The sequence below is a fragment of the Argopecten irradians genome, unplaced genomic scaffold (assembly GCF_041381155.1).
Source record: "Argopecten irradians isolate NY unplaced genomic scaffold, Ai_NY scaffold_0379, whole genome shotgun sequence".
In the NCBI taxonomy this organism is placed as follows: domain Eukaryota; kingdom Metazoa; phylum Mollusca; class Bivalvia; order Pectinida; family Pectinidae; genus Argopecten; species Argopecten irradians.
In genome coordinates this window covers 22563-48283 of record NW_027187846.1, presented here as the reverse complement: position 1 = coordinate 48283, position 25721 = coordinate 22563, and the positions used below count along the sequence as shown (strand labels likewise).

The window sequence follows — 25721 nt, the reverse complement described above, 5'->3', positions numbered from 1 at the left end:
TGGTAATCAAATGTACTGATTTAGGAAGATCATGATTATACCAGCAGTCTTAACCAAAAATGAGAAAGATTCTAAAAAGAATAAACTCATAGAAAAGAATATAAGCAGGCAACACCAAATCGAGCAAGACAAAAACATAGAGAATAGAAAAAGGAAGAAAATGAAGAACAAAAAGAAAAAGGCAAAGACAAGTGATAATGGTCCATCACAGCCAAACAATGACAATAATCAAAACGCTACAGATGGTTTTCAGCATCTGGAAGAAAAAGTGGGAGGAGTGGTTCAAATGCTAAATCTAAAGTGCCAAATACATCCGAGGGGTGTTGTGTGGTAAATGTATGAATTTAACCATAAATCTGATGTTGAACAAAACAAAAAGGTTACTCATCTTTCTAAATGCAAAGAGGTCATATTGGACCATAGAACACCTGAAGTTTTAATATTTGAGAAAAGGTTCACTAACCAAAAAAAAAAAAAAAAAAAAAAAATGAAAAGATTTTTTTAATCTAATAAAATTCTTTTATGGATATAGATAAGTTTGTGAAAGTGAATTTATGATACAATTAAAAAAAACAGGCTACATTGAAATTGTGTTTTTAAAAAATGATGGAATTGTAGGGTCATTCCATTCTCATAGTACGTTAAAAGTCGACAATTTATGTTACCAGTGATGATAATTTGTGTTTAGTATAGAAAATAGAATATTCGCTTCAGATGTACCTAAAATCAGTAATTTATTTAATTATTTGAACTTTGAAGAAGCTACTCCCATTAACAGAATTAAATTTTGTTCATACTATCAAAAACAGGAGCAGACGCAAATATGGTAGTTATTTTCTCCAGCAACAAAATTTTATATCATGTCCACCTCATAGAAAGAGGTTTAAGCTTCGAAGACCACTTTAATAAAAAATGATTAAAAATAGAGTAATTTTCCAGCGTATAAACTCCATGGCACTTATGCCCTATATGGAATAAAGTGCTGATTGCACATATACCAAAGCAAAACAAATTATTTGATGTGTAATTTTGTGTTTAATTAGACACATAAATACACAATTAAACATCACTTATTGTTTAAATGATGATTATCTTTTATGCTCTGGCGGCAGTGGAGCATCTTTAATCAAATATATTTTCATTGTAACCAGCTTGATAATTACATAAATCTTAAAACATTAATTGATACATTTATGTAAATTGTTTTCTTTCAGAAAAATTCCGGCAGAAAATCTGGAGACCAGACCAGTTCAACATCAAACAGTGAAAAGCGGTAAGTCTTAATGAAAATATTCAATTTGGTGATTGTTAAATTAATGGCCATGTCATATAGAGAGAATCAAAATTTTGTCACAAAGTCATGAATTATATTCAGGTTCACAGTTAATCAGCATTGATTAAATTAGACACTATACGTTGTGGTCCTGTCCAAGCAGGGATCTATCCTTTAATACTACATGTACTAAGGTTTTACAAATTCACCTGGTAGAGGTATCAGTGCCAAAAGTAGCTACATTTTCTGTAGATCATGAAATGCAATAAGGAAATAGCTTGAATTTCCTACAGTGCTTGTTGCTTGAACTTCACGGGTTCATAGGATGAAGCAGTACCTACATTTGCGTGTATTTTTAAATCAAACCACAGAAAAAATGTTTTCAGGTTATGACTTTCAACAGAATACACTCTGCTCTCCAGGCACATGATTTAGTTTAAGGTTATAATTCTATGACCACTCTTGGTCCAAATTTCCCTTTAGATTATCATCTTAAAGATGCTACATCGCTGATTAACAGTATTTTTGGTCTATCAAAAAGAGGTGCAGACTTCCTCTATCTTCAGTTACAAAAGTTAGTTACTTTGCACCATTACCACCATTGAGAAGTTTGAGCTTCTAATTTTATTAGCTCACCTGACCCGAAGGGCCGGTGAGCTTATGTCATGGCGCGGCGTCGGCGTCCGTCGTCCGTCCGTCCGTCCGTCCGTCCGTCCGTCCGTCCGTCAACATTTCCTTTAAATCGCTACTAGTCATAGAGTTCTGCATGGATTGTAACCAAATTTGGCCACAAACATCCTTGGGGGAGGGGAAACAGAACTTGTATAAATTTTGGCTCTGTCCCCCCCGGGGCAGGAGGGGCGGGGCCCAATAGGGGAAATAGAGGTAAATCCTATAAATCGCTACTTGTCCTAGAGTTCTGCATGGATTGTAACCAAATTTGACCACAAACATCCTTGGGGGAGGGGGAACAGAACTTGTATAAATTTTGGCTCTGGTCCCCCAGGGGCAGGAGGGGCGGGGCCCAATAGGGGTAATAGAGGTAAATCCTTTAAATCGCTACTTGTCCTAGAGTTCTGCATGGATTGTAACCAAAATTAGCCACAAACATCCTTGGGGGAAGGGGAACAGAACTTGTATAAATTTTGGCTCTGATCCCCCGGGGGCAGGAGGGGCGGAGCCCAATAGGGGAAATAGAGGTAAATCCTTTAAATCGCTACTAGTCATAGAGTTCTGAATGGAATGTAAATCCAAATTTGGCCACAAACATCCTTTGGGAAGGGGAACAGAACTTTATAAATTTTGACTCTGGTCCCCTGGGGGCAGGAGGGGTGGGGCCCAATAGGGGAAATAGAGGTAAATCCTTTAAATCGCTAACTAGTCATAGAGTTCTGAATGGGATGTAACCAAATTTGGCCACAAACATCCTTGGGGGAAGGGGAAACAGAACTTGTATAAATTTTGACTCTGGTCCCCTGGGGCAGGAGGGGCGGGGCCCAATAGGGGAAATAGAGGTAAATCCTATAAATCGCTACTTGTCCTAGAGTTCTGCATGGATTGTAACCAAATTTGACCACAAACATTCTTGGGGGAGGGGGAACAGAACTTGTATAAATTTTGGCTCTGGTCCCCCAGGGGCAGGAGGGGCGGGGCCCAATAGGGGTAATAGAGGTAAATCCTTTAAATCGCTACTTGTCCTAGAGTTCTGCATGGATTGTAACCAAATTAGCCACAAACATCCTTGGGGGAAGGGGAACAGAACTTGTATAAATTTTGGCTCTGATCCCCCGGGGGCAGGAGGGGCGGAGCCCAATAGGGGAAATAGAGATAAATTCTTTAAATCGCTACTAGTCATAGAGTTCTGAATGGAATGTAACCAAATTTGGCCACAAACATCCTTGGGGAAAGGGGAACAGAACTTGTATAAATTTTGGCTCTGGTCCCCCAGGGGCAGGAGGGGCGGGGTCCCAATAGGGGTAATAGAGGTAAATCCTTTAAATCGCTACTTGTCCTAGAGTTCTGCATGGATTGTAACCAAAATTAGCCACAAACATCCTTGGGGGAAGGGGAACAGAACTTGTATAAATTTTGGCTCTGATCCCCCGGGGGCAGGAGGGGCGGAGCCCAATAGGGGAAATAGAGATAAATTCTTTAAATCGCTACTAGTCATAGAGTTCTGAATGGAATGTAACCAAATTTGACAACAAACATCCTTGGGGAAAGGGGAACAGAACTTGTATAAATTTTGACTCTGGTCCCCTGGGGGCAGGAGGGGCGGGGCCCAATAGGGGAAATAGAGGTAAATCCTTTAAATCGCTACTAGTCATAGAGTTCTGAATGGAATGTAACCAAATTTGGCCACAAACATCCTTGGGGGAAGGGGAACAGAACTTGTATAAATTTTGACTCTGGTCCCCTGGGGGCAGGAGGGGCGGGGCCCAATAGGGGAAATAGAGGTAAATCCTATAAATCTCTACTAGTCATAGAGTTCTGAATGGAATGTAACCAAATTTGGCCACAAACATCCTTGGGGGAAGGGGAACAGAACTTGTATAAATTTTGACTCTGGTCCCCTGGGGGCAGGAGGGGCGGGGCCCAATAGGGGAAATAGAGGTAAATCCTTTAAATCGCTACTAGTCATAGAGTTCTGAATGGAATGTAACCAAATTTTGCCACAAACATCCTTGGGGGAAGGGGAAAACAGAACTTGTATAAATTTTGACTCTGGTCCCCTGGGGGCAGGAGGGGCGGGGCCCAATAGGGGAAATAGAGGTAAATCCTATAAATCGCTACTTGTCCTAGAGTTCTGCATGGATTGTAACCAAATTTGACCACAAACATCCTTGGGGGAGGGGGAACAGAACTTGTATAAATTTTGGCTCTGGTCCCCCACGGGCAGGAGGGGCGGGGCCCAATAGGGGTAATAGAGGTAAATCCTTTAAATCGCTACTTGTCCTAGAGTTCTGCATGGATTGTAACCAAAATAAGCCACAAACATCCTTGGGGGAAGGGGAACAGAACTTGTATAAATTTTGACTCTGGTCCCCTGGGGGCAGGAGGGGCGGGGCCCAATAGGGGAAATAGAGGTAAATCCTTTAAATCGCAACTTGTCATAGAGTTCTGCATGGATTGTAACCAAATTTGGCCACAAACATCCTTGGGGGAAGGGGAACAGAACTTTTATAAATTTTGGCTCTGACCCCCCCCGGGGCAGGAGGGGCGGGGCCCAATAGGGGAAATAGAGGTAAATCCTATAAATTGGTACTAGTCGTAGAGTTCTGCATGGATTGTAACCAAATTTGGCCAGAAACATCTTGGGGGAAGGGGAACAGAACTTGTATAAATTTTGGCTCTGGCCCCCCGGGGGCTGGAGGGGTGGGGCCCAATAGGGGAAATAGAGGTAAATCCTTTAATTCGCTACTAGTCATAGAGTTCTGCATGGAATGTAACCAAATTTGGCCAGAAATATCCTTGGGAGAATAAGAACTGAGTTTGTATAAATTTTGGCTCTGGTCCCCTGGGCAGGAGGGGCGGGGCCCAATAGGGGAATTATAGGTAAATTCTATAAATTGCTACTTAATTGTCCAAGAGTTTTGTATTGATTGTAACTAAATTTGGCCACAAACATCCTTGGGGGTAGGAGAACAGAACTTGTATAAATTTTGGGCTCTGACCCTCAGGGGGCAGGAGGGGCGGGGCCCAATAGGGGAAATAGAGGTAAATTCTATCAATCGCTACTTGTCCTAGAGTTTTACATGGATTGTAACCAAAGGACTAGGTATGGTAAGGGTCTTTTGTGGCCCCCAAATCCGCTATTTTTTAAAGTCTGTTATTTTAAGATGTAAATATTGCATTTCAAATCTTAACTACATGCACGGCATATTTGATAGTGTTATTAGGTATTATAGCAGTTCTAGTTGCCATGGCAACCATTTTTATTAGCTCACCTGGCCCGAAGGGCCGGTGAGCTTATGTCATGGCGCGGCGTCCGTCGTCCGTCGTCCGTCCGTCAACATTTCCTTTAACCTCGCTACTAGTCATAGAGTTCTGCATGGATTGTAACCAAATTTGGCCACAAACATCCTTGGGGGAAGGGGAACAGAACTTGTATAAATTTTGGCTCTGACCCCCCCGGGGCAGGAGGGGCAGGGCCCAATAGGGAAAATAAAGGTAAATCCTATAAAACGCTACTTGTCCTAGAGGTCTGCATGGATTGTAACCAAATTTGGCCACAAACATCCTTGAGGGCAGGGAAACAGAACTTGTATAAATTTTGGCTCTGACCCCCTGGGGGCAGGAGGGGCGTGGCCCAAATAGGGGAAAAACAGAGGTAAAATCCTTTAAAAATCGCTACTATTCCCAATGCGTTCTGAATGGTGATTGAAGACCACTTTAGCCACAACCAACCTTTGAGGTGAATGGGAACAGACCTTGAAAAAATTTGTGGTGCACAGGACCGCCCCGGGGTCAGGCTGGTCGGGGACCAATAAGGGGTTAAATACGATGTCAATCCTCTAGAATCAGCATCTACATCTTAGTCATAGAGGTTCAGAATGGATTGTAACCACATATGGCCCATAAACCTCCCTTGGAGAGAAGGGGAACAAAACTTGTAATAATTTTGGGCTCTGACCCCCTGGGGCAGAAAGAGTGGGACCACAATAAGGGGAATTTTAGAGTTAATTATTAAAAATCACTTCAGAAAACAAACAATTGAACCTTGTATTCAGAACATTCCTAGGCATTACAAACCAGGTGAGCGATACAGGCCCTCTGGGCCTCTTGTGTAAATTTTGGCTCTGATCCCTCGGGGGCAGGAGGGGCGGGGCCCAATATGGGAAATAGAGGCAAATTCTATAAATCGCTACTTGTCCTAGAGTTCTGCATGGATTGTAACCAAATTTGACCACAAACATCCTTGGGGGAGGGGGAACAGAACTTGTATAAATTTTGGCTCTGGCCCCCCCAGGGGCAGGACGGGTTGGGCCCAATAGGGGAAATAGAGGTAAATCCTATAAATCGCTACTTGTCCTAGAGTTTTGCTTGGATTGTGACCAAATTTGGCCATAAACATCCTTGGGGGAAGGGGAACAGAACTTGTATAAATTTTTGGCTCTGACCCCCTGGGCGCAGGAGGGGTGGGGCCCAATAGGGATTTAGAGGTTAATATTAAAATTCCTTCAGAAAAGAAACAATGAACCTGTATTCAGAACATTACTTGGCATTACAAACCAGGTGAGCGATACAGGCCCTCTGGGCCTCTTGTTTAACTTGTTACACATAAATCATGCAAAATGTGAAAATTTCATCAAAATTCACCTTTTTAATGCAGTTTTTTCATCTAGTAAACATAGAGCGCATTCTAGAACAAACTTTATATTTCTCAAAATGATGTATTATTCGTGTCTGCTAATTCCTGTAAAATATAAAGTTTGTTCTAGGTTGCGCTCTATTGCTTTTAAAAGAAAAAATTATGCCAAAATTGACCAAATTTTCAAATTTGCATAATTTATGCAAAGTTACCATGGTTATATAGCAAAAACATACTTTCTGTCAACAAAAATATCATTAAGTTTTTATCAGGGGCGTATTCAATATTTCAAACGCAGCAACTTAGTTTAATACTTAATTTGAATTTTGGTAGATTTAGGGGCCAAAAAGAGCCATTACCGTATCTAGTCCTTTGGCCAAAAACATCCTTGGGGGAAGAGGAACAGAACTTGTATAAATTTTGGCTCTGATCCCCTGGGGGTAGGAGGGCCGGGCCCAATAGGGGAAATAGAGGTAAATCCTTTAAATCGCTACTTCTCATAGAGTTCTGCATGGATTGTAACCAAATTTGGCCAGAAACATCCTTTGGGGAAGGGGAACAGAACTTGTATAAATTTTGGCTCTGACCCCCAGGGGGCAGGAGGGGTGGGGCCCAATAGGGGATTTAGAGGTTAATATTAAAATTCCTTCAGAAAAGAAACAATGAACCTGTATTCAGAAAATTATTTGGCATTACAAACCAGGTGAGCGATACAGGCCCTCTGGGCCTCATGTTTTTGGATTGTGATCAAATTTGGCCATAAACATCCTTGGAAGAAGGGGAACAGAACTTGTATAAATTTTGGCTCTGACCCCCCTCCATTGCACTATGGCCTATATGGAATGAAGTACTGATTGTGTGTGTACCAAAAGCAAAATAAATAATTTTATATCTATTTTTGTGTTACTTTGACATAAATATACACCATTAAACACCAATTATTGTTCAAATGATGAGTATTGTTTTTAATATGCTCAGCTGGCGGTGGAGCATCTTTAATTAATTTCAAGAGAGTTTCAATATTTGATTTTGAAAATCCTTTCAAAAGTTTTTGTATAAAACATATTATTTGTTCTTTTATTTTAGGCCAAACACAAGGATTCGCACAAATACTGTGAAAGTGGTTTTTCATGCTGTGTTTTCTCCATCCATTTTGAATGATGTCAAAGGTGGTGCCTACATATATCTGTTGATACCACATGATCCGACGCACATAAGAATGAAAAAAATAAGGTACGAGAACAATCAACAAATCTTCTTTTGTCATTACATTCAAGCCTAATAAAACATGGCTTCATATATATATATATATTTTCAGTTGGTAGGCCAAAAGGTTTAGACATAGAAAGTTCTCACTGGTCTTTTTTTAGGTTTTATTGTTCTATGCATGCTTTTATATACATTATGGTATTTGTAACTTTTCATAGAGATTCATATGAGTGTTATTGGAAAAATGAAACATTTGTTATTTGTTAGTTTGATAACAAATTAAAAGTTAAATTCTTTTTATCTCTTTATCAGAAATATTGGAGATAGATTTCAAGAATTCACAGTCGAATATGACCTACCAAGAAGACTTTTGGATAAACCTGTCAACTATGTATACTGTGTAGATGTGGATGCTTTGGACAGAGTTCAAGACTTTACTTCTGAAATGTTCTACGATTCAGCCCATAGTAACAGTGGACGTTTTTTTGAGGTCAAAACAAACACCATCTCATCAGGTAGTTATGTTTTTATGCTAAAAAATGTTGCTACTGCAAATAAAAAGTAAATTGGTGATGGCTTATAAGAATCATGAGATGGAATGCTATATTATCCTCCTTCCATTCAAATAATTAAGCTTTTTACTGTTCTTGCAACTTCCTTTTAATGAGCTGCACATACATTGTATGTATATCTATAGAGAGTCCAAATTTCAAATTTGCAAGGTCATAGTCACTTGTTATTTAAAGTCTACCACCATCATGAAAGTGGTAATCTATTAGAATTGATCGCACTGCGTCCATTGTCCACCATCCTTCTGTCCATCCTTCCGGTAAATCATTTCTTTCTTCTCTAATTAAGTTCCCCCAATGGAGTGGGGAACTTATAGTGTTTGATCTGTTCTTATTTTTTCTTGTTCTTCTTTTTCTGCCGCGACTTTGTCCGACCATTTTCTTGAAAACTTTAAGTCAAATCTGACCTGCAGATGTGTCGACCGTTTTCATTTTTTCTGACCAGCATCGTAGATGGCTGCCACAGCCTTTCATTGTGCAAAATCGAACTGCCTGTAGATATTTATCTACTGCTTCGATTTGCCTGGAATCGGTTTCAATATACAGTGTATAGCTTAAATCAGATTCAAAATTTTTGAAGTGAAAAATACCATAATAATGCAAAAAAAAAATCGAACTTCCAAATTTTCTACCTTGTTCTTGGAGTTTAGCAGGGATCCATTTTAGGTCCACTTTTATTTTTGTTTTATTTTTCTGATATAAATTATATTGTTTTCATTGATAAAAAACGCTACATAAAATGAATGATCCTGAGATGATCCTAACCGCAGCTGCCATTTCGAAAATAAAAGACAAATTTTTGTCAACATGTAGATTGAATCATAATTTAAATGTGTAAAGTGCAAATACAATTATAGACATTGTTGTACCTAATTTTTAGCTCACCTGCCAAAAGAGCAAGTGAGCTTATACCGTGGTGCGGTGTCCGTTGTCCGTTCGACAGTCGTCCGTCTGTCCGTCCGTCTGTCCGTCAACATTTCCTTTAAATCGCTACTAGTCATAGAGTTCTGCATGGATTGTAACCAAATTTGGCCACAAACATCCTTGGGGGAAGGGGAACAGAACTTGTATAAGTTTTGGCTCTGACCCCCCGGGGGCAGGAGGGGCGGGGCCCAATAGGGGAAATAGAGGTAAATCCTATAAATCGCTACTTGTCCTAGAGTTCTGCATGGATTGTAACCAAATTTGGCCACAAACATCCTTGGGGGAAGGGGAACAGAACTTGTATAAATTTTGGCTCTGACCCCCCGGGGGCAGGAGGGGCGGGGCCCAATAGGGGAAATAGAGGTAAATCCTATAAATCGCTACTTGTCCTAGAGTTCTGCATGGATTGTAACCAAATTTGGCCACAAACATCCTTGGGGGAAGGGGAACAGAACTTGTATAAATTTTGGCTCTGACCCCCCGTGGGCAGGAGGGGCGGGGCCCAATAGGGGAAATAGAGGTAAATCCTATAAATCGCTACTTGTCCTAGAGTTCTGCATGGATTGTAACCAAATTTGGCCACAAACATCCTTGGGGGAAGGGGAACAGAACTTGTATAAATTTTGGCTCTGACCCCCCGGGGGCAGGAGGGGCGGGGCCCAATAGGGGAAATAGAGGTAAATCCTATAAATCGCTACTTGTCCTAGAGTTCTGCATGGATTGTAACCAAATTTGGCCAGAAACATCCTTGGGGGAAGGGGAACAGAACTTGTATAAATTTTGGCTCTGACCCCCTGGGGGCAGGAGGGGCGGGGCCCAATAGGGGTAATAGAGGTAAATCCTATAACTCGCTACTTGTCCTAGAGTTCTGCATGGATTGTAACCAAATTTGGCCAGAAACATCCTTGGGGGAAGGGGAACAGAACTTGTATAAATTTTGGCTCTGACCCCCTGGGGGCAGGAGGGGCGGGGCCCAATAGGGGAAATAGAGGTAAATCCTATAAATCGCTAATAGTCATATAGTTCTGCTTGGATTTTAACCAAATTTGGCCCAGAAACATCCTTGGGGTTAACAGAATTTGTATAAATTTTGGCTTTGACCCCCTGGAGCAGAAAGAGTGGGGCCCAATAGGGGAATTAGAGGTAAATATTCAAATTCCTTCAGAAAAGAAACAATGAACTTGTATTCAGAACATTCCTAGGCATTACAAAACCAGGTGAGCGATACAGGCCCTCTGGGCCTCTTGTTGTTATAATTTTGCAACCACCATCAACAATTTTAACACCTTCCTTGCATACTATAAGACTTTTTCTTATGTGGATATACAGGATAGGGATATTCTACCCGAGGGTCATAAAATGTTGAATAACCCGAGGCTTGCAGAGGGTTTAATTTACAACATCTTGTGATCCCAAGAGTAGAATATCCCTATCCGTCATATCAAGGTATGGAAGAATATTTTTCTCTCATACCTCGACTTTTTTTGCAATTTTACTACTATGATTTACCGCCATTTTGAAATAAATTTGACAAAAAAAGGGACTGCAAGTCAATGATCCATACATGAAAATTGTGTGAAATTTTCTACACAAATTCTATTGTTTGTATCTTTTGAATTAACCAGCCTAGTTTTCTGAAAAAAAAGCTTTAATTGTACCGAGAAAATAGTAATTTTGAAATTTAGAAATTTTGTTGACGCTGTGACGTCACGAGGCTTTATTGCATGGGTAGCCATGCAATAGAGCTTCAGGCGACATGAATATATTGCCAGCCACTATTACACATGTAGGTATGAGAGATATTGCTTTACGACACGAAATTACAGATCTGTAGTAGATCTATATAGACTTGAAAATTTACTCACTTAATTTGAACACACGGTTTAACTCGAATTTTTAGCTCACCTGGCCCAAGGAGGGCCGCTGAGCTTATGTCATGGCGCGGGTGCGTCGGCGTCCGTCTCGTCCGTACGGTCCGTCCGTCGTTCCGTCTGTCCGTCAACAATTCCTTTAAAATGGCTACTAGTCATAGAGTTCTGCATGGATTGTAACCAAATATGGCCACAAACATCCTTTGGGGAGGGGGAACAGAACTTGTATAAATTTTGGCTCTGACCCCCCTGGGGCAGGAGGGGCGGGGCCAATATGGGAAATAGAGGTAAATCCTTTAAATCGCTACTAGTCATAGAGTTTCTGCATGGATTGTAACCAAATTTGGCCACAAACATCCTTGGGGAAGGGGGAACAGAACTTGTATAAATTTTGGCTCTGACCCCCCGGGGGCAGGAGGGGCGGGGCCCAATAGGGGAAATAGAGGTAAATCCTTTAAATCGCTACTAGTCATAGAGTTCTGCATGGATTGTAACCAAATTTGGCCACAAACATCCTTGGGGAGGGGGAACAGAACTTGTATAAATTTTGGCTCTGACCCCCCCGGGGGCAGGAGGGGCGGGGGCTCAATAGGGGAAATAGAGGTAAATCCTATAAATCGCTACTTGTCCTAGAGTTCTGCATGGATTGTAACCAAATTTGGCCACAAACATCCTTTTTGGAAGGGAAACAGAACTTGTATAAATTTTGGCTCTGACCCCCCGGGGGCAGGAGGGGCGGGGCCCAATAGGGGAAATAGAGGTAAATCCTATAAATCGCTACTTGTCCCAGAGTTCTGCATGGATTGTAACCAAATTTGGCCACAAACATCCTTGGGGGAAGGGGGAAAGAACTTGTATAAATTTTGGCTCTGACCCCCTGGGGGCAGGAGGGGCGGGGCCCAATAGGGGAAATAGAGGTAAATCCTATAAAACGCTACTTGTCCTAGAGTTCTGCATGGATTGTAACCAAATTTGGCCACAAACATCCTTGGGGGAAGGGGAACAGAACTTGTATAAATTTTGGCTCTGACCCTTGGGGCAGGAGGGGCGGGGCCCAATAGGGGAAATAGAGGTAAATCCTATAAATCGCTACTTGTCCTAGAGTTCTGCATGGATTGTAACCAAATTTGGCCACAAATATCCTTGGGGGAAGGGGAACAGAACTTGTATAAATTTTGGCTCTGACCCCCCCGGGGGCAGGAGGGGCGGGGCCCAATAGGAAAAATAAAGGTAAATTCTATAAAACGCTACTTGTCCTAGAGTTCTGCAATGGATTGTAACCAAATTTGGCCGCAAACAGCCTTGGGGGAAGGGGAACAGAACTTGTATAAATTTTGGCTCTGACCCCCCGGGGGCAGGAGGGGCGGGGCCCAATAGGGGAAATAGAAGTAAATCCTATAAATCGCTACTTGTCCCAGAGTTCTGCATGGATTGTAACCAAATTTGGCCACAAACATCCTTGGGGAAGGGGGAAAGAACTTGTATAAATTTGGCTCTGACCCCACGGGGGCAGGAGGGGCGGGGCCCAATAGGGGAAATAGAGGTAAATCCTATAAATCGCTACTTGTCCCAGAGTTCTGGATGGATTGTAACCAAATTTGGCCACAAACATCCTTGGGGAAGGGGGAAAGAACTTGTATAAATTTTGGCTCTGACCCCCTGGGGGCAGGAGGGGCGGGGCCCAATAGGGGAAATAGAGGTAAATCCTATAAAACGCTACTTGCATCCTTTAGAGTCTTCTTCAATGGAATGTGACCCAAATTTGTCCCACAATCATCCATAGGGGGAAGACAAGGGGGAACAGAAACTTGTTATTAAATTTTATTTTTTGGGGCTCTGACCTTCCGGGGGATGGAGGAGGGAGGGGCTGCTTTGGCCCTCCTCAATATGGAAATTGGGAAAAGGAAAATAGAGTGGGGGTTAAGATCCTAGTAAATTGGACTACTTGTCCCTAGTGTTCCTGCATGGGATTGTAACCAATTTCTTGGCCCACAAAATATCCTTTGTGGAAAGGGGAACAGAACTTGTGTTAGGGAATAAATTTGGCTCTTGACCCTCCCTGGGGTGGTTCGGGGAGGTTATGGGGGGGGGGGGGGTGGGCTTAGGGGGTAGGTGGGCGGGGGGCGCTTGGGGGAGGTGAGGGGCGGGGCCCCAATAGGGAAATAAGAGGTAAATATTCAAATTCCTTCAGAAAAGAAACAATGAAAACCTGTATTCAAACATGACTTGACATTACAAACCAGTTTAGCGTTACAGGCCCTCTGGGCCTCTTGTTTTTGAGGATTTAAGCTTTAAAAGGGGGTACTCCGAGGGTGGGGTGGGGGGGGTGGGGGTGGGGGCGCGGGGGGTGGATCCTGGGGGGTGGATCGGAGGTTGGGTTCATCCATATTTGGTATGAAACATCATTGGGGAAGGACAATCATATTTTATATAAATGATCTGGTTCGACCCCTACGGGCTGAGGGGTGGGGCCCAAAAAAGGGCAAATTTTCTTATTTTAAGCTTTAAAATCCTACTCCTCCTTCATCCTTGGATGGATTTCATCCATATTTGGTATGATACATCATTGGGGAAAGACAATCATTTTTTATATAAATGAGATAGGTCCGACCCCTAGGGACAGAGGGGCAGGGCCCCAAAAGGGCAAATTTTCTTAATTTAAGCTTTAAAATCCTACTCCTCCTTCATCCTTGGATGGATTTCATCCATATTTGGTGTGAAACATCATTGGGGAAGGACAATCATATTTTATATGAACGAGTTAGGTCTGACCCCTGGGGACAAAGGGGTGGGGCTCAGAAGGGGGAACTTCAATGAAATTTATCTTTAAAATCCTACTCCTCCTTAACTCTTGAGTGGCTTTTTTTCCATATTTGGTGTAAAACATCATTAGGGAAGGACAATCATATTTTATATAAAGATTTTGGTTATCCAAAATGGCCACTGGTCCACTTCATGTTTTCAGGTTTCGGTCTCCGATCTCACTGAAAATGGGTCTATAGGGGTTTTAAAGGATGGCGAACAACATGCAAACATATTCGTAAAGATTTTGGTATTCCAAAATGGCCGCTGGCCCACTTCCTGTTTTCAGGTTTCGGTCTCTGATCTCAACGAAAATTGATCTATAGGGGTTTCAAGGGATGGCAAACAACATGCAAACATGGGGATGGAACCGCGGGGGTCCAAAATGGGAGCTTTGCTGAAATTTGGCTTTAAAATCTTACTCCTCCTTAATCCTGGAATGGGTTACAACTATATATGGATGAAGGGCTACCAAGTTTGTTCAACAAATGACCTTTACCTATTTCAGAAACTTACATATTCAACAAAGGAGTTCCTTGTATTGCTTATATTAATTATTAACCACTACTTTATACTGTGACTTTGTTGTTTTGTGCCATGAGTCAGATGACAGTTAAGGCCCATGGGCCTCTTGTTTCATCCCTAAGTTTTGCTTATTCCACTGATTTCTCAAAGGGATCTTTTAGCAATTCATATATGTTTCTCCTGGTCTCTTATTGTTCCAATTGCATTTAAATACCAATTTGAAGCATTATTTGATGTATTACTGATAGGTAGCCTTCTTAGATTTTGATAGTTGAACTTTATAACTGATATTTCTTAGAAAGCGCTGAAGGGAACTGCTTCAATCTATATGTAGATTTCTATTGGGTCTATACTTGGGCATATCGCATTTTGGAACTGATATGACAAGATCGCTGACATATCTAATTTGATTTTGGTAGTTGATCTTTCTTAACCATTTTTTGACAAGTAGGTTTGTTATGGTAGTTATGATCTCAAAAATAAGATATTTACTCATATTTGACCTACAGTGACTGTTTTGTCAAGCAAGTTGTACTGAATGTAACAGGTAATCACATCAAGATGTGTATTTAATTGTCATGATTCCTTACTAAATGCAAACATTTATCCATAGTTGTTTTACTACTAAAACTTTCTTTTTGATCTAAGAAAAAAATGATTTGTATTATAAAATATAATGTAATTTTATTTACAGATAACATTCAACATCAGTATGATGGGATTGTTTATGGGAAGCTCGAATCACCTTTCTACAAAACATGGTTTAAAACATTCAAAAAGGCTATTGGAATGGACGATCATAAGAAAAATATGAAAAAAGATCTTGAACAACTGCTGAGATTCTATTTCAACGAAATGATGTCTGAACTTAAATCCAGCAACTCTGCACCTGAGGATTTCATCGGAATGTTTCATACTTTGATGCATGGGCTTTCATATGTATACTATCGAAGAGCCAGCTTGTGGAGTTATGCACATGACTTTGATTATTTTGCTGGAAAGGTAAATAAAAGACTCAACATTTTGAACTGAAAATGTTTTTCATCCCATGTTCATTCATTAATTGAGAGCTTCAGCTGAGACTTCAAGATTTCAATAGTCAGATTTGGTTATACAATGTAGGCTTGGAATAACCATTAGACTTGTAAATAAGGCCATACATATCTCCAAAAACTATATAGACTTGCTCTAACAATCCTCATGTAAAACTTCATCTTAAGTATTTCTGACACATGGTGATTAATAGAATCTTACATGAGTCTGTGAAGAGGACAGGGATATCTCAACCCAAGTGAAAGATTTTGGTTGGTCAACCCGATGCTTGCAGAGGGTTAACGCCAAAGTTTTTCCCGAGGGTTGAGTTTAATAGAATCTTTCACCCCCTTTGAGGTGAGACAGAAGAATCTAAACCTGAGGGGTAAGATTCTTAAGTTGTCAAACACGAGGCTTTGCCGAGTGTTTGACAGCTTAAGAATCTTATCCAGAGGGTTGAGATCTCCTGTCTCACCCCAAAAAGGATGAATGATTCTTTTTCTCTTAATCTAGTTGTGCACCACTTTATGTCTCTAATAAACGTATCACTTATGCAAGCGAGGATGCATGACCTCAATGAGTCGCCGTCTTCGTGACGTCATTCATTGTAGTCGTGATGTTATCATACTATTACCACGAGGTCATGATACTGTTGTCGTGACTTCATACCATTGTGGGGCAGGTGCAAAGATCTCGTGTAGCTTGCCTTTACCCTAGGGTGAGATAGAAAAATCTCACACCGGTAAAACTGTGGATATCCCTATCTGGGGTAAGAGAAATCCCTGTCCACTTCACTGATCCATGTTTGATTCTTTTTCTCCCATACTTAGCAGAAAAAATGATGAAATGTCACTTGGTTTCCAGCTTTTTCACGGCGCCATTATCACAGGAACGTCGTTATGCGTCAAAATTGATGACATCATCTACATTGCACGCCGCATGTATTGATGACGTCACGTTATTGTCTAGCGTGTGTGAGCTGTCTTACACCCCCCTGTGTAAGATAGAAGAGATAACTTTTCCCTAGCAACCACAGGATATCCCTGTAGCAACCATGGGATATCCCTGTGAAGTATGGGAGAAAAAAACATCTATACATACTGTGTTCGCATTTGGCCTTCATTGTCAATACTAGGGGATGTCTGCCTGTATGAAAATAAAATGAAAATAAAACTAGTAAGCTATATATATTTTGCCACTGATGTGTGTAATGCTGAATATTCTCTTGTTAGGGTTAAGTTAACTGTATCTTATATATATCAATAATACAATATCTATTATAATTAATAAATGTCTTTCTTTCAGATATTAAAGGAGATAGGTTTGGCATTCACAGAAGAGGCAGCCAGTAACGATTTGAATATTCCAGAACATCTCAGGCTTGGAATCATCATTACTTTGATACACATTATCATGCCTACTTCTGTGTTTCATGAAAAGGAAACAAAAGACATGGAAAAAATTTGCCTTTGTCTTCAACTTCAACCATCAGACAAAGATAATCTTACAAAGCTGATTGATGATCTAAAAAGTTTATTTCCCTCCAAACTCAGGTGATGATTCTTTTTCTGTTTTTCGTTAAGTTTTTAAGGCATTAACTAAAAGTAATTAAGTATTTGTAATAATGCAGGAGTGACATAATCATTCATTGGAATAATATTTGAAACTTCTTTTTTTCATTTTTCTTTTAAGCTTTAAAGGGACAATTCAGTAAGGCAAATTCTGTTTCATAACCATGAATCAAAATATGGTATAAATGTTTTGTTCTACATTCCTTATGAAACATATAAAAAAAAAATATTGACAAATTCCACAACATTGTTAAGTATTTTACTCGGTACCATTGAAATTCGAAATTGTATAGCAATACGATTAAAGATGCTCCACCGCTGACAAATGGTATTTTTTCACTATAAAAAACAGGAGCAGACAATTTAGTATTTTTCTTCAGTTACAAAAGTGACTTACTTTACACCATTACCACCATTGAAAAGTTTGAGCTTCTAATTTTACTTCAAGTTAAAAATATGAAAAATAATTAATTGCATCCCGAAAAAATTCCGTGACACTATATCCTATATGGAATGAAGTACTGATTGCGCATGCACCAAAGGCGAAATAAATTATTTTATATTATTTTTTGTGTTAATTAGGCATATATATACATGATTAAACACCAATTATTGTTCAAATGATTAATATCATTTATGCTCTGTCAGCGGTGGAGCATCTTTAAGAAAATACAATATGTACCGTATGCTGTACCTATACCCGAGCCATATGTAATGTCATGTGAATTAAACAAATTCAATACATAAATACCAAGGAGTTGATACAATTGTTATTTAGACAAAAACATACTCATAATAAGGTAAACACACTGCTGTAGGAGTGATTTGAGTAGTTCTAGACAAAATTTGCTTTACTTCACTAGCAAGGGTCAGAGTTTGACATACAAGATGTCCGACCACAATGTGTAATATGGCGGACAGCGACCAAGTTTGAACATTTCACACACATTTCACTACAGTGGGCTTTTTTGGCATATCACAGTAGAAGCAAATAATCTGACTTCCATAAGAACTGGTTTGTTTCCGATTAATGTTCTCTTAGACTGAATTGTCTCTTTAATTTAATATATTTTTTATTGAGGCAGGAATAGCCAGAACAGAGTACAATACATTGTGATATTTCCATCATGTATTTAACATGTTTTATAAACCTGTAAGTCTATACTTGGGGTATTTCTTAGTTATCATTCTAAAGATGTTTTCCTTTGTCTACATTTTAGTGCTGTTACAAGCACACTTCAGCAGATGACCAACCTCTTGTGTGGCAAAACGGATAACGCCTCTTGGCTCTTTGTTGCACCCTTGCTCCACTTTCTAGACGGAAAGAGTTCTCCATACCAGCAGCCCTCAACAGATACAGGACATAATAAAGCACAGCCTGTTTGGTGGGGAGTGGAGGACTATGGGAAAGCTCCTGAGTACTTTTATCTCAAAATCACACTGGAATATGTATGTATTTTCTCTTTTAGCTGATAATAGGGAAAAAAAAACTCACGATAATGTGTCTTGAGAAAGCTTTAAACTTTCAAACATTTCTCAATCTAATCATGCTTTATCGTTTTTAATACTAATTAAAAGCTAATAAAAGAACAAATGTACAAGTAACTATATTGGATGTTAACAAAGTCAGCTATAATAAGTACGCGTAGTTCTGCGGATATGTTTTGCCAGGTACATGGAGTTACGCTATATTGAAACATATGAAAACTACAAGCAATACAATACATAATGAATGACATGAATCAGACAGGTAGTGTCCTTTAGATTGGTATGAGTCAAAGTTAAAAAAAATTACTTACCAGCTTCTAATATAAGAGGTAATACTTAAAGGGGGTTATTTGTTATACCCCTCACAACAAAGTAGGTATACTGGAATCAGATTGTCGGTCTGTTTGTCTCTCTGATGTCATCTCTGTCTGTTTGTCTGTAGTCACAACTCCTCTGAAACTACTTGACAGATTTTGATTAAATTTTGTACAGAGAACCCTGACATAAAGGGGAGTTGAGTAAATTATATAGGGTTCTACAATGACTATTTTGCTTTATCCATGGATCTGGCCTGTCATTGGCTGATCAAATGCAGTGATTGAATGTGGTCCAATACCATAAGGCCACACCAAATTAATCAGTTGTTCTTCAGGACCTGACGAAAAAAATTGGGAGTGAGCGAGTGAAATTTTTTTGTTTTTAATAAAATATCCATTTTCAGATTTTCAGAGGCAAAGGGATCCAATTGTCAAGCGAGTGCTATTTTTTTTTTTTTTTAATATTTCAGAATATTTATAATGAATTTAATATAAGTATATTAATTTTACACTTTTACATTACAAAAAAAGAATAAAAGGTAATATCATCTAAAATCAAAGGTACTGAAAGTACTGCTGCGGTAAAACTTCTGGATGATAGGAGTTGATTCGAGTGTTAAAGATTGATAAGTCAATGGTTATATTATCAGTATAACTGCAAATTGGAAAACGATCCAAAGAAAACAGGACTTAAACTAAGGCTGAAAAACTAATACAAATAATTGTTTTTTAGGTCACCTGAGACGAAGTCTCAAGTGACCTATTCTAATCGTCTTTTGTCCGTCGTCGTGCGTCGTCCCTCGTGCGTCGTGCGTCGTCCGTCGTCCGTCGTATGTCCGTAAACAATTTACATTTTCGACTTCTTCTCCAAAACTGCTGAAGCAATTTCAATGAAATTTTGCACAAACCTTCTACGGCATAAGGCCAATCAAAATTGTGAATTATATGGTCCCCACCCCCCAGGGAGCTATGGGAGGGGCCAAAAGGGGTAAAATTGACTAAAATTTCAAAAATCTTCTTCTCCACTCACAGATGTGATGGAATTAAATACTCTTCATAGATAGAAAGGTCCTAAGGTCCTTTACAAAAATTGTGAATTATATGACCCTGGGGTCTCAGGTTTCCCCCTGGGGAGGGGGTTAAGTTTACTATAGTTTATATAGGGAAAACACATTTTTGAGTATTATTTGATCATTTGTAATAGGAAATGAGTCAAATATTGTCAGAATTATCAGTATGAGATGGCCATTGAATCCTATCAACCAATTTTCCATGACTGACCCCCAGGGGCCTTAGGGGCGGGGTCAAAAGGGGTCAAATAGGCTATAACTTCAAAAATCTTCTTCTGAAATTCTGGAAATGATAGAATCACATACTCTTCATAGATGGAAAGGTCTTGAGGTGTTTTATGAAAATTGTGAATTATATGACCCTGGGGTCTCACGTTTCCCCCTGGGGAGGGGGTCAAGTTTACTATAGTTTATATAGGGAAAACACATTTATGAGCATTTTTTGCTCAATTTTCATAGGAAATGAGTCAAACTTGTTTAGAATTATTAGCCTGAGATAACATTTTAATATCATATCTATATTGGTCCTGGTCAACCCCCTCGGGGCAGAGGGGCGGGGCCAAAAGGGGCAAATAGGCTAAAACTTTAAAAATCTTCTTCTTAAATACTGGAAATGATAGAATCAAATACTCTTCATAGATGGACAGGTCTTAAGGTGTTTTATGAAAATTGTGAATTATATGACCCTTGGGTCTCAGGTTTCCCCCTTGGGAGGGGGTTAAGTTTACTGTAGTTTATATAGGGAAAACACATTTTTGAGCATTATTTAGTCATTATAATAGGAAATTAGTCAATTGTAGTCAGAATTATCCCTATGTGATGGCCATTGAATCTTATTACCAAATTTTCCATGACTGATCCCCAGGGGCCTTAGGGGCGGGGCCAAAACGGGTCAAATAGGCTAAAACTTAAACTTCAAAAATCTTCTTCACTAGATTTTTGAGAAGAACATACAGTCAAACCTCGATGATTCGAACTTCGATGAATCGAATTTCTCGCTGTATCGAACTTTTTGTCTGGTCCCGAATTTCTTCACTATATAACATTACTAACTAACCCATGTATGAATCGAAGTGTTATGAATCGAAGTTCTCGATGTATCGAACTTTTTAGCTCACCTGGCCCGAAGGGCCGGTGAGCTTATGTCATGGCGCGGCGTCCGTCGTCCGTCGTCCGTCCGTCCGTCCGTCCGTCCGTCAACATTTCCTATAAATCGCTACTTGTCCTAGAGTTCTGCATGGATTGTAACCAAATTTGGCCACAAACATCCTTGGGGGAGGGGGAACAGAACTTGTATAAATTTTGGCTCTGACCCCCCGGGGGCAGGAGGGGCGGGGCCCAATAGGGGAAATAGAGGTAAATCCTTTAAATCGCTACTTGTCCTAGAGTTTGGCATGGATTGTAACCAAAATCAGCCACAAACATCCTTGGGGGAAGGGGAACAGAACTTGTATAAATTTTGGCTCTGATCCCCCAGGGGCAGGAGGGGCGGGGCCCAATAGGGGAAATAGAGGTAAATCCTTTAAATCGCTACTAGTCATAGAGTTCTGCATGGATTGGAACCAAATTTGGCCACAAACATCCTTGGGGGAAGGGAAACAGAACTTGTATAAATTTTGGCTCTGGCCCCCTGGGGGCAGGAGGGGCGGGGCCCAATAGGGGAAATAGAGGTAAATCCTTTAAATCGCTACTAGTCATAGAGTTCTGCATGAAATGTAACCAAATTTGGCCACAAACATCCTTGGGGGAAGGGAAACAGAACTTGTATAAATTTTGGCTCTGACCCCCCGGGGGCAGGAGGGGCGGGGCCCAATAGGGGAAATAGAGGTAAATCCTTTAAATCGCTACTAGTCATAGAGTTCTGCATGGATTGGAACCAAATTTGGCCACAAACATCCTTGGGGGAAGGGGAACAGAACTTGTATAAATTGTGGCTATGACCCCCCCCCCGGGGGCAAGAGGGGCGGGGCCCAATAGGGGAAATAGAGGTAAATCCTTTAAATCGCTACTAGTCATAGAGTTCCGCATGGAATGTAACCAAATTTGGCCAGAAATATCCTTGGGAGAATATGAACTGAGTTTGTATAAATTTTGGCTCTGGTCCCGGGGGGCAGGAGGGGCGGGGCCCAATAGGGGAAATAGAGGTAAATCCTTTAAATTGCTACTAGTCATAGAGTTCTGTATGGATTGTAACCAAATTTGGCCACAAACATCCTTGGGGGAAGGGGAACAGAACTTTTATAAGTTTTGGCTCTGGCCCCCCAGGGGCAGGACGGGTGGGGCCCAATAGGGGAAATAGAGGTAAATCCTATAAATCGCTACTAGTCATAGAGTTTTGCTTGGATTGTGACCAAATTTGGCCACAAACATCCATGGGGGAAGGGGAACAGAACTTGTATAAATTTTGGCTCTGACCCCCTGGGGGCAGGAGGGGTGGGGCCTAATAGGGGATTTAGAGGTTAATATTAAAATTCCTTCAGAAAAGAAACAATGAACCTGTATTCAGAACATTACTTCTTGAGTCATAGGCATACTTTCAGTAACCTTTCAACTCAGTAATTTTCAAATGCCGTTGACCTATGACATGCTAATTTAAATGCTGTTGACCTATGACACGCTAATTTAAATGCTGTTGACCTATACTGTGTACTACATCTCACCCCTCTCCTCTAATTTAAATGCTGTTGATATATACTGTGTACTACATCTCAATCCTCCTCTCCCCCCCCCCCCCCCTACCCCCCCCCCCCCCCCTGTGCCTGCATGTGTATAATGGCACCTAATACACAGCTAGGCTAGTACCTTTCCTTCCAGCTGACTGCTGTCCACACACTCTAATCACAATGGTGACTCCCCCATCTAACTTAAACACATAATCTCTGTTATTGATCTTGCTATCTAAGTCTTATATACCTAAAAGTTATAATTTTTAAAAAAAGTAAATTAATCAGACTTTCTTTCTGTTTACATTAAATAATGCTTTTGAAAACAGACCTGAGGTTAAAGACAATATAAGGCTGCCATTATGTGTGCATGGTTTTACTTGCATAGATAAGTGAGCAACACAAGAGTGTAGTACAAAGAACATTTTTTAATGAATATAAGACTTTTGCTTTCTTTATTTTATAATCTTTTCTTTTATTTATAAAAATTTTGATAAAGAAAAATGTCAAATAAACATAAAACATATATATGGTTTTTCTGTGATCAGTTGAATATTGTTGAAATAATGATGTCAAAGTCGGTCACAAGACATTTGACTGCTGATAGATACACAAAGCTTTGAATTAAGCTTAATTTTCATATAACACACAGTATCTGTTTTCTGGGGAATAGAAATCTGCCTAATAGCTTAATGTTTTTTATGATGAATTAGTCATATATTTATCATTAGAAAATTATTATTTTTTTACTACAATGATAATTGTAAAAACAGAATGGTGTATCTTACACCTTTGTAATGTCATATAATCAACATAAATTAAAACTAAAAATCATTATGAATTATATTAGCATTTGTGGCAGTATTGCAAAAAAAAATATTACATTTATATCTATGGTTATAAGTGAAACAAGTACATACGTTCAGACCATGAAGTCAAATTATGGTCTACAATTTCATTTCTACTAACATTTATGTTAACTAATGTTCAAAATGAAATATGTTGTTAGCATCTCGCTAGCTTAACAAAGATTCAACTTTAGAGGTGTCACTAAAATCATGAAATCCATATATACTTGAGCGGCATGATCATTTCTATGATTAATGTAATGGCCTTGAAATAATCTTTTTTGCTTTTTCCTCAAATACATATGAAAATCATATATGAATAAAAAAAAACCCATAGAAACTGTATTTTCAGTACATCAGAATGAAATCACTGAGTTTAATGAGACACTGTTTCATGTTTGATACCTTATTATTATTCAAATTATGATTGCAGAATTTACTCTTTGTGTTTATTCCCCAAAATGCATGCTTCTTAGATTAAAACCACAACCTATTTTCCATAAAACAGACTGAATTCCATCATTATGATAAAAACAGACACAAACAGTGTTGAATTAACATACTTATGTTGAAATAAAATACCTGAAAAAGCTTCTATTACCTAATGATGGCTTTAAAAGTATACATGAAAATTAAAATGTATTTTGATATTTTCAACATTTACAAAATAATTTGAAATATAGGTGGCTTATGATATTGTGTAAAATACAGATAACCGATATTGTGTAAAATACAGATAACCTTGAGTGAGTTCAGGTTGTAAATATTAATATAAGCATTGGCTTTCAGTTGGCATTCATAGTCAATATGAATACCAACTAGAGGGAGGCAAATTTCATGATGCGCTCTAGCTTCTTGGACATTGCTAATGATACAAAAAAGCCTTTCAATCAATATCGATATAATATGCGGGAATGAAAGAAATAATATGCATATGCACGAAGAAGTTATATATAGGATACTATTCAATTGATGTTGTCAGAGTAAACTGAAGATTGCCATAAAGGGATTTAAAGGATATGATAAATGCAAGGTACACATAATAACAAAATCTTGGAGTGACAAATGACATTTTTTGCCATTTTCTCAAAAGAAAGAGAGACGGAAATATTTATAATTAATCATTGACTCATGGTCGACCCTACTTTGTGATTTGCTATTTGTTTATCAATAATGAAATAAATTGTCATCTTATGATAGAGTGCTTGTATTTATAATACAACACTTTTACCTGGAATTTATAGTTGTCCAACTGGGAATTTACGTTATACATGATGTGTATGATATAATGTTCACCAATATCAAATTCATTTATCTAAGGAATTGCAATGATTTTGGATTATTGTATTGCATGCATGTTCTTTGTTTTGAGTAGAAGGAAATGGAAAAGTAACTCTAAAAAAGTATTTAAAATTTTTCGTAACCATTGCTGTTTTAGTTTTTTTAGTTTTTATTAGTTTGATGTCCTATTAACAGCCAGGGTCATTTAAGGACGTGCCAGGTTTGTTGGTAGAGGAAAGCCGGAGTTCCCGGAGAAAAACCACCGACTAGCGGTCAGTACCTGGCAACTGCCCCACATGGGATTCGAACATAGAGGTGGAGGGCATGTGGTAATATGTGGTACATCTTAACCACTCGGCCACCGCAGCCCCTAAACCATTGCAATTTGACAACAATTGATGGCCATGCTGTTGTACATTGAGATTTATCATTTGTATTATCAATGCAAATCAGAATTCTTGATTTGTAACGTTTTTTTAGGCTTAAGTCTCAGTACTTTCAGTACTTTGATTCTTTCATACCTCGACGTTTTATTGCAATTTTACATCTACAATATCCCGCCATTTTGAAATAAATTCGAAGAAATCCAAGGCTGAAAGTAAATTTTTCAAACATGAAAAATTATGTGATATTTTCAACAAACACAAAATTTCAGTGGTTTCAATATAGAGTTAATCATAATATTCTGGCAACTAATTCTTTTTTATTTAAAGCTCGAATTGTTCCGTCGCCTATGTGTACACTTTGCAACTCGGAATATGAAACTATCACACACTTGCTTTGGGAATGTCAAGAGGTGCAAAAACTTTTTGTGAGTCTTGAAACTCTTTTAGACACTCTTTTTATTCCTTTTAGTTTCAATAAAGAATCTTTCCTTTTTGGACTTCTCCTTCAAAATGTAAATAGTAGAATTGATAATGAAATACTCATTATAGTGAAACACTATATATTTAAATTTAAATTCTCT

At 39.2% G+C, this 25721-nt stretch overlaps 1 protein-coding gene across 1 annotated transcript; it reads left to right on the top strand.

Moving 5' to 3' along the window:
- Positions 1–1055: 1055 nt before the first annotated feature.
- LOC138312589 (E3 ubiquitin-protein ligase rnf213-alpha-like) lies at positions 1056–19372 on the top strand. The gene is made up of 6 exons (XM_069253398.1): positions 1056–1273; positions 7671–7817; positions 8106–8308; positions 15179–15486; positions 16822–17069; positions 18308–19372. Exons 2-6 carry the CDS (start codon positions 7804–7806, stop codon positions 18558–18560), a joined length of 1026 nt encoding a protein of 341 aa, XP_069109499.1. The 5' UTR covers positions 1056–1273; positions 7671–7803; the 3' UTR covers positions 18561–19372.
- The last annotated feature ends 6349 nt before the right edge of the window (positions 19373–25721 follow it).